The sequence below is a fragment of the Tetranychus urticae genome, chromosome 2 (assembly GCF_039701765.1).
Source record: "Tetranychus urticae isolate SD_2017Ah chromosome 2, NJAU_TeUrti_SD_1.0, whole genome shotgun sequence".
Lineage (NCBI taxonomy): Eukaryota > Metazoa > Arthropoda > Arachnida > Trombidiformes > Tetranychidae > Tetranychus > Tetranychus urticae.
The window spans coordinates 20324172-20334151 of NC_142959.1; the positions used below are offsets into that span (position 1 = coordinate 20324172).

Genomic DNA, 9980 nt, shown 5'->3' on the forward strand with positions numbered 1-9980 from the left:
AGAAAAAGGAAATACTTTTGTTGAAAAATTAACTTATCTAAAATACGAATGATAATTACTAATTAGTATTAAAAATCATTTTGCCTAAACATTAAATCCAATTAAGTGAACTATTTCTTGATTGTTGATTGAGTTTCCTCCCCTTTCCGCATCCGATCTAATTTTAAAGAGGCGTAAAACAGATATGACGAGTTTGCGAACTGTAGGCGTACATTAAAGAATCGGTGAACTAGGCGAAAGCCCATGGAAATAAGCTTTATTAAACTTTAACCATTTAAAGTATAGAGTTAGAAGTTCGATATTCTTATTGTGTTTATTTTAAAGCTTCACCCGAAAAATGTTTGCAAACAAATATTTTGTATTGATATTTATAACTTTATTATATGATTCTGTTGGTTATGATGGTGAATTCAATAAGGTTAAGATGAATCAAATAAAACAAAACACACGGTCAATATTCAGACCAAACAGACATGAAGTCAAAATATTCAATTTAAACAAGTTTATTCAAAATTGTTAAAGATGATGAAGAAGCAATTGACAGATTCAACTTAAGTGAATTAACACCAAGAAGACAATACAAAAAAGATACAAAACTAGTTAAGTTTAAACAGACAACAAAAGTACACCATCGACATACAATATACACCATGAGTGTTAAGGTGACATTTTAGGTATTTATAGTAGGGCAGGTAAGACAGCCCTTTTGAGTCCTCGGTGAGTAAGAGTTTGTTTGACGGTTAAGATGAATGAGTGGAAGAAAACCAAGGAATGTGAGTTCCTCTAGGGATTTGTGTTTGTTGATAGCAAGAGGTTGAAAATAGCTTAAGCAAGTAAAAATGGTCAAGTTGAAGGGTCAAAATAGCTTCTAGGTTTAAGGGGTGAAATTAGGTGTTGTAGTTAGTTAGAGTAGGTGAATAGTAAATGATTAAAGAAAGGATCAAGTTATTAGGTTGAATGGTTGAGGTACAGTGGACACTTTCCCTAGGACTTTGGAGGGTTCATAGTTCATGGAGAAACTGAGGTTTTCTCATGAACTATGAGTCGTACAGGTAAACAAATGTTACCGACAGATTTGTCTCAATGAAAGGAAGCTAACGATATGTAAAAATATCGAGTAATACCAGAGGTTCTTTATTCAGTAGCTTCATATGGTGAAATGTATGGGAAAAGGTCAAAATAAGGGTTTTTCATAGTTAATACTTAAATGACTTATCAGGTCAAAACTAATTATTAATCATTAAGTTCATGATGATGAACTATGAGTGAATAAAGTGTTGAATGTTAGTCAGAAACATTATTGGTGATGTTGGAAGATGAAACGAGAAAAAGTGAAAAAAGTCAAAAATTGAAAATGAATTTAGATTAAAGGTAAATCATGACTAATAAGTCAAATTGAACATTTAGAAAGATAGAATGGTTAGTTCAAGTTATAATAAATCAAGTAAAGTTGATATTTTCAACCAACAGCCTCCCTTGCTAGGAACAAACACAATTAACTAATGTTGAGCAAATTGATACATTTGCTTAAATTTACTGGTGTTAAAGATTTGGTTAACATATCGGCTGGTTGTTTAGTTGTTGGAATGTATTCAATTCTTATTTTACCATTTTCTTGGTGGTCTCTAATAAAATGAAATCGCATATCAATATGCTTGGTCAGTTTCGGTGCGCAACTATTTTTCGATAAAAGGATCGCTCCTTGATTGTCGCTGTAAATTGTGATTGGAGTGGTCAAATTAACATGTAATTCGGTCAGTAACTGAATGTACCACAAAACATCTTTAGTGCATTCACTAATTGAAACGTATTCAGCTTCAGTGGTTGATAAGGCGACACTTTTCTGGAGTCTTGAAGCCCAAGAAACTGGTGAATCTCCAAGAGTCACAGTGAATCCATTTGTAGACTTTCTTTTAACGAGATCACCACCAAAGTCAGAATCACAATAGCCATGTAATTGAAGTTCAGGATTCGGATAATTGTAGATGATGCCATAATCAGTTGTACCTTTAAGGTACCGGAAGATTTTCTTTATTGCTCCCCAATGAATGTCATTATAACACGAATTAAATTGACTTGCTTTGTTGACCTGAAAGGTAATGTCAGGGCGAGAAATGATGGAAAGGTACAGAAGAGCACCAACAGCCTCTTGATATGGAATTGATGCATCAGGAGCATCATTAGTTGCAATTAATTTAAGGTTAGGATCGCCAGGAGAACCAATTGGTTTGCAATTTTCCATGTGGAATCGCTTGAGTAGTGATTTAATGTAAGCAGATTGCTTGATTTTGATGGATGAACGATCTGGACTCTGAATTATTTCCATACCTACGAAAACTTGAGGAGATTGAAACTTCATATCGAAGGCTTTGGATAAAGAATTAGTTAGTTTTTCAAGTTCATTTTTGTTAGTACTAATAACCAAACCGTCATCAACATAAATGACACAAATTGTTAGGAAATTTTGATTGTTAACAAAAATACATTGATCAGCTTTACACTGAGTGAATTTATGGTTGGTAAAAAACTCAACAATTTTTGCGTTCCACTGACGTGGAGCTTGTTTCAGCCCATACAAGCCTTTCTTTAACTTGAAAACTTTACCACTTTTATCATCAAACCCAATCGGTTGCTGCATATAAATCTCTTCGTAGAGATCACCATGAAGAAATGCAGTTTTAACGTCGAACTGTAATAAATACATTTTGTTAGCTGCAGCAATTGAAAGTATTGCTCTTATCGAGTCGTAACGAGCAACTGGACTGTAAGTCTCAAAATAGTCGACTCCATATTTTTGAGAGTAACCTTTAGCTACCAATCTAGCTTTGAATCTCTCAATAGTTCCATCATTTTTACGTTTGATTCGGTAAACCCAACGACATGAAATTACTCGTTTACCTTTTGGAAGTTCAACTAGATCATAAACATTGTTGTCATTTAAAGATTTCATTTCATCTTTCATTGCGTTCAACCAATTAGCTGCATCTACTGAATTAATTGCTTCGTCATAACTCAATGGTTCCAATGAATTATCAGCAATAGAAGCAAGACACATGTTAACAAATGAATTTCCTTTTAAATTAAGGTTGGTAAGTTCATCCTCATCAAGTGGATCATAAATTATTGTCTCATCACTACCAGAGTCATTATCATCTTCATTTTCATCCTCATCATTGACTCCACATAATTTTCTCAAGTTAACAACTTCATCATTGTTAACACTTTCAATTGTAGCTTTACCATTGTCATCATTTTCAGAAAATTTCACATTACAGGTGACACTAATTTTGTTGGTAAATGGATCGTAAACACGATAGTTTTTTGTTGATTGGGTATAACCAATGAAGATACATTTCTTGGACTTTGCGTCCCACTTCTTTCTTTGTTGATCAGGTATTTTAACGTAGACAACGCAACCAAAAACGCGAAGATGGTCGTAACAAGGTTTTTTATTGTACCAAAGCTCATATGGTGTTACACTTTTATGTTTTTTGTTAATTACTAAATTCATTACATAGACAGCAGTGTTCATTGCTTCGGCCCACAGTTTTTTAGGTAATTTACTCGCGAACAACATTGAGCGAGCTAATTCAGCAATTGATCGATTCTCTCTTTCAATCAGTCCATTCTGTTGAGGAGTGTATGGACAACTCAACTCGTGAGAAATAACATTATTTTTCAGAATTGTTTCAACCTTACTATTAACAAACTCTAATCCATTGTCGGACCTCATTATTTTTACCTTTGAACCGGTAACCTTTTCAGTCTCTTTAATATGTTCATCAATTTTAGCAAAAGTATCTGATTTATGAGTAATAAAGTAAATCGATCGAAAAGAACTGAATTCATCTTTAATAACTAGTGCATAGTTAGAACCTCTAATTGATGAAACTTCCATTGGACCAACAAGATCACAATGAAAAGCTTCACCAACTTTCATCTCTCTAGATACAGCAGTCTTGAATGACTTCGAACACATTTTACCCTTCATACATCCATCACAAACAAATTTATTAGGGTCACAATCAATCTTAATTTTAGGTAACAAACCTTCTTTGGACATTTCAATGATTTTATGGACATTAACATGGGCAAGTCGTTTATGCCACTCGCTTAATGAAGCATCTCTAACAACTAGAGCAAAACTATTTTCATCTTTTCGTGTCTTCAAATTTAAAACAAATGAATTACCAACTGGTCTACAAGTCATCAATACTCTACCCGACTTACTATCACTAATTTCTGTTCCTTCTAATGAGGAAAATAACTTGTAACCTTTTTTCATTGCTTGCATCCATGAAAACAAATTGAATTTACCAAGTCGAGGAGTAAACAATACATTCTCAAGTTTACACTTATTCCACTTTTCACCATCAAAACATTCAGCTAATACAGTACCTTTAGCAATACCAGTAATTTTATTTCCATCTCCAATTGTCAAAGGTATTGGTTCTTCCAATTCAACAAATTCACTGAAACTATGGATGTCACTTGTACAGTGATAAGAGCAACCTGAATCCCAATACCAAACTAACTCATTTGATCTATTTTCATGTGCTGTATAAGCAATATCATGTTGTTCACTCATTTCATTTTCATTATTGTTCAAAGCTAAATTAGCTTGCTGTGCGGTATTTCTGTTTGAATAATTATTTCTATTGGAGGGTAAGTTTACATTGTTAGGACGCTGAAAGTTTCTATTTCCTCTGAAATTATTGTTGTTATTGCTCGAGTAATTATGTCTGTTGGAGTTGTTGTTGTTATTGGAATAGTTGTTACTTCTGTTTTGATTGGTGCATCTGTTTGAATTATTTCTGAAGTTATTTGATTGAGAATTCAGATTGTTTCTTTGATTGTAGTGATTGTTATTTCTATTGAAATTATTGTTGTTGTTGTTTGGTCTTCGTCTACAATCATTTTTCAGGTGTCCTTTCAAACCGCAGTTGAAACAGAACTTATCTTTTACATTATAATGAAATTTATTAGCAGGTTTGACTAACAGAGCTTCACCTTTCTTGCTCGGGTTACCTTCATTCAAACGTTTTTCAGTTCGCAGGAGATTTGCTTTCAACTGAGACAAGGTAATTGAATCTCCTGTATCAATTCTCATTTCAATATTTTGTCGGAAATTTTCATAAGTGATAGGTAAATCATCTAAAACTTTCATTACAAGATTTTCTTCATCAACATCAATTTTACGATCTTTATTTAACTTAATAGCAGTCTCAAGTTCGGAGAAATAACTAGCAACTGTATGAGCCGAAGTGAACTTTACTTCAATGATTTTTCTCTTGACACTGAATGAGCTTTGTTTAGTTCGCTCTTCTCTAAAATTAATAATATTGGTAAACATTTCATGAGCAGTGGTAGCATTAATAAATAAACTTGTTAGACTTACATCTTCGGAATCAATGCTAAGCATGATTAGTTGTTGAGCGGTGGAATCTTTGACATCCCATTCATTGATTTCGGTGTTTCTTCTGGTGATGTCACGTTGAGTGAGAGTAAGAATCTCATCAGCATTATATTCAGATGGACGTGATGATGAACCGTCAAGAATTTGAAGTATTCCTTTGGATCTACAGATGGTTTCAATGGATCTTTTCCAAACATAATAATTCGTTTTGGTTAATTTAATCACTTGGATATCGTTGGTTATCATGATGGTGTTGTCAGTGATGAATATTCAAAAAGATGATGTTTAACTAGTGGACACAATAGCCAATATTCAGGCTCAAAGATTTAGTATCAAAAATACTGGTGACAAACAAACACAAGTCAGCAAAGCGTGACTGGGCCCATAACCTGTTGGTTATGATGGTGAATTCAATAAGGTTAAGATGAATCAAATAAAACAAAACACACGGTCAATATTCAGACCAAACAGACATGAAGTCAAAATATTCAATTTAAACAAGTTTATTCAAAATTGTTAAAGATGATGAAGAAGCAATTGACAGATTCAACTTAAGTGAATTAACACCAAGAAGACAATACAAAAAAGATACAAAACTAGTTAAGTTTAAACAGACAACAAAAGTACACCATCGACATACAATATACACCATGAGTGTTAAGGTGACATTTTAGGTATTTATAGTAGGGCAGGTAAGACAGCCCTTTTGAGTCCTCGGTGAGTAAGAGTTTGTTTGACGGTTAAGATGAATGAGTGGAAGAAAACCAAGGAATGTGAGTTCCTCTAGGGATTTGTGTTTGTTGATAGCAAGAGGTTGAAAATAGCTTAAGCAAGTAAAAATGGTCAAGTTGAAGGGTCAAAATAGCTTCTAGGTTTAAGGGGTGAAATTAGGTGTTGTAGTTAGTTAGAGTAGGTGAATAGTAAATGATTAAAGAAAGGATCAAGTTATTAGGTTGAATGGTTGAGGTACAGTGGACACTTTCCCTAGGACTTTGGAGGGTTCATAGTTCATGGAGAAACTGAGGTTTTCTCATGAACTATGAGTCGTACAGGTAAACAAATGTTACCGACAGATTTGTCTCAATGAAAGGAAGCTAACGATATGTAAAAATATCGAGTAATACCAGAGGTTCTTTATTCAGTAGCTTCATATGGTGAAATGTATGGGAAAAGGTCAAAATAAGGGTTTTTCATAGTTAATACTTAAATGACTTATCAGGTCAAAACTAATTATTAATCATTAAGTTCATGATGATGAACTATGAGTGAATAAAGTGTTGAATGTTAGTCAGAAACATTATTGGTGATGTTGGAAGATGAAACGAGAAAAAGTGAAAAAAGTCAAAAATTGAAAATGAATTTAGATTAAAGGTAAATCATGACTAATAAGTCAAATTGAACATTTAGAAAGATAGAATGGTTAGTTCAAGTTATAATAAATCAAGTAAAGTTGATATTTTCAACCAACAGATTCGATCAAATCTTTTGGATTTAATCCAATAGTGTGGCGAGTCCTCAATGGTAAGCATTCTGATAAATTACTTTAGTAATAAAAATGAATTCATTTCGATTTCTTTTCCGAATAGAAAACCAAGAATTTGATTTGCAACATCCTTTTGGAAATGAAGTTAACTTTTTGATAAAAGCAAGGTTGAATTATGAGGTAAGTTTGAGTTCATTTATAAGCTCAATTTGATTCTTGGAAAATTATCTAACTTCATGTAGACAATCGAAGGACCTGCAAATGATTTTTACATAGAAGAGTCAATATATAGTGATGAAAGAAATAGAATTGTAACTTTAATCAGTCATGAAGAAAATCCAATAGAAATATTCCGTCAATTCGAAACTCAACGTATTGAGCTGGTTTGTTTTCGTAAGTACTGAAAAAATAGTGAGACAATGAACTGAAGAAGGATTTATTGCAATTTAGCATTGGAACACTGTTATCGTGATGGAGATTTGCGGAATTACCAATTCCACAGTGAACATGAAATGGTGACCCGAATCGTGAAAAGCGCACTATTGATGGGACCTTATCGTATAATATCATATTTCGCCAATGAAACAAATAACAAAATTCATCGATGGGTTGATACTGGTAATGGATCGACTCAATATTTGGAAATGACTGCAGTATTTTCAGGTCTGTTTGAAGACTAATTAGAACGTGCCGAAAGGTTCAAATAATTCATTCTATGAATAATTTATAGGTCGGCCTAATAAAGAATTGACGGGCTTGATAAATGCTCTAAAAATCACTATTACTGAAGGACAAGATCGAAATGTGACATTATATATAACACAGGTTGAACCCTTTAAAAGGATAACCATTACAAAGAAAGATGGAGGTTACATTGACGGATTGACTGAATCCATTGGTTCCAGAAAAAATTTTGTAAGTTCATACAAATCGGGAAAATTGTTTAAAAGTTATTGAAAATTGAAATGCGATATTTTTATTGTTAAATTTTCAATAGTTTACCATCACATCAATAGATTCGGTTTCATCAATAAAGATTAGTGATGGAAAGTTGAATGATCGTGAGTTGGTTTACGACTATAAATTTGGTATGAAATATACTTTATCCGGCTTAAATGAATGTGCAATTGAATTGGGCGATGCACCAGATAAATTAATTTTGGTGAATCCCGATTATTATGGGAGCGAATCTTACTTTCCAAAGAACCCGGTGAGTTTCACAATTTTATTCATGAATCAACAAGTAAAATCACACAAATATTTCTGCATAGCTAGGTCGCCTCATACAGCAATAAGTTCATGGTGAAAGCTGAATACAATAAAGGGATTGATAATGTCAATTATGACTTGGTTGTAACAACTTACTCAACTTCACCTAATGTAAGTTTCATTTCATAATTCTGATAATTATTGCAAAAAAATATAAAACATTTGTATTTTTTATCTATTTAGACCTCTTATTTAGGCTCTTTATTCTATTACTCCGATTGGTTTGAAGTTTTATCTATCGAACAAAAGCTCTATTCAAAATCTGCAACAAATCAGGTAAGATGCAATGAGTGTGTGATTTCAATGATAACACTTTTCTTATTTCATTAGGAATCATTTCAATACGATTATATTGAATCAAGAGTGATATCTTTTTCTGATGGTTGGCATTTCAATGACGATTTTAATGAAATAGCGTATTTGCATGATCGATGTTTCAAAGAGAGGAAAGAAGGAATTATCCTCAATTTGCAGATTTCGTGTTTAGGTAAAAATTGTATTTTATTCTGATTTTTGGATAATCTCATAAACATATTTTTCATTGCAATAGATCAGTCGACTACGAAAAAACTTCATAATGCAATTGGTGGCATTTTTGCAATTAAGAAGGAGTTAAGAAGATTACTCATGGACAAACTGGAAATATCATTTTTAAGAATAAACTTGATCAAATTCAGCTTTTTTCATTACAACATTATGGTGAAAGTTGAGATTTCTGACTCAATCGTTATTGACTTTTGTAAGATTTTGATAACTTGAAATCATTGAATCATTAAACTAATAGTATCATTTTTACGCAGTAAAAAAGAGAGGAGTTTCGCATAAATTCAAGATCAAATCAACTGAATCTGGTCAAATTTATACATCAACAACTGATGAATGCTTACATCTTAGAGCTTCTAAAGTCAATTTAAGGTTAGTTAATTTTGTGAAAATGAATTCCTTGATATTCTAAAACTTGTTATCTTGCAGTGATGTTATAACTTGTAAAACTCACGATGATTATTTGTGCCTTGGAATTGGTCATGGAGACTCATTACCAGATGAAGATAACAATGGATTGGATTGCATGGTGTTTAGCAATTCAGATCAGCGTTTAACCAGACTATCGGGAGAAGCTCCTTTGAAAGTAATTGAAAAATCTTATCTCAAATTGTATGGCAGTCAGTTCAGATCTTTGGGGGTTGAATTTGCTGTAGTTGATGTTACAATCGAAGATGCTCCAGAAAAGGCGAAATCGAACTCAACTAGCGTATTCTTCTTCATATACTCCATATTGATCACTATTGTGATATTTGTTAAACTTGCATTTGACTTCAGACTGATTCAACGCCGAAATTGTTCTCTTCGTGATTATGTCTCGCTTAAATTATTCAAATCAAGCATCTGATTCCTAAAAATATTGCAAGAATAGCAAAATAAAAAAAGAAATGTTTTCAAACTGTTGACTTTAATTTTTATACATTTAATGTTTAGTATATCTACACAATATATAAAGTCAATGTATCCAATTTTTGTGTCAAGATTGTGGGCAAACTCAGCGGGTTCTAATAAAAAGAATTACACAGCATGAAAGCCTGAATTCAACTACATCCACGAAAAATAAGAAACCTCACCTCAGAATTCAGATCTTTGAGAAATTCATGAAAATAGAGGCTGGAGGAAAAAATGTAGAATCCGTATTCAATAACATTGAAAGAGGGGGAAAAACTTTTTTGTTATTCATGTTTTTGGTTCATTGTTGGACCAGGATTTTATGTAAAACTTTAGCTTTCAAGTAAGGAGTGAAGAGATGACCGGCTTCTTTTCACC

General features: G+C 32.7%; 1 protein-coding gene across 1 annotated transcript; it reads left to right on the forward strand.

Annotated features, from left to right (window-relative positions):
* The first annotated feature begins 6908 nt into the window (after positions 1 to 6908).
* On the forward strand, positions 6909 to 9614 carry LOC107371626 (uncharacterized). Its single transcript, XM_089267742.1, has 12 exons — positions 6909 to 6937; positions 7003 to 7079; positions 7142 to 7292; positions 7350 to 7562; positions 7630 to 7814; positions 7897 to 8109; positions 8175 to 8279; positions 8352 to 8444; positions 8499 to 8655; positions 8719 to 8907; positions 8969 to 9083; positions 9141 to 9614. Exons 4-12 carry the CDS (start codon positions 7412 to 7414, stop codon positions 9556 to 9558), a joined length of 1626 nt encoding a protein of 541 aa, XP_089123868.1. The 5' UTR covers positions 6909 to 6937; positions 7003 to 7079; positions 7142 to 7292; positions 7350 to 7411; the 3' UTR covers positions 9559 to 9614.
* The last annotated feature ends 366 nt before the right edge of the window (positions 9615 to 9980 follow it).

What these genes read in the sequence shown, in the direction of transcription:
- LOC107371626 (XM_089267742.1), top strand. Translation starts at nt 7,412, where the DNA reads ATGGTGACCCGAATCGTGAAAAGCGCACTATTGATGGGACCTTATCGT. An exon ending in CTTACTTTCCAAAGAACCCG is followed by an intron (nt 8,110 to 8,174) that starts GTGAGTTTCACA and finishes CTGCATAGCTAG; the next exon opens with GTCGCCTCATACAGCAATAA. An exon ending in CTCAATCGTTATTGACTTTT is followed by an intron (nt 8,908 to 8,968) that starts GTAAGATTTTGA and finishes ATTTTTACGCAG; the next exon opens with TAAAAAAGAGAGGAGTTTCG.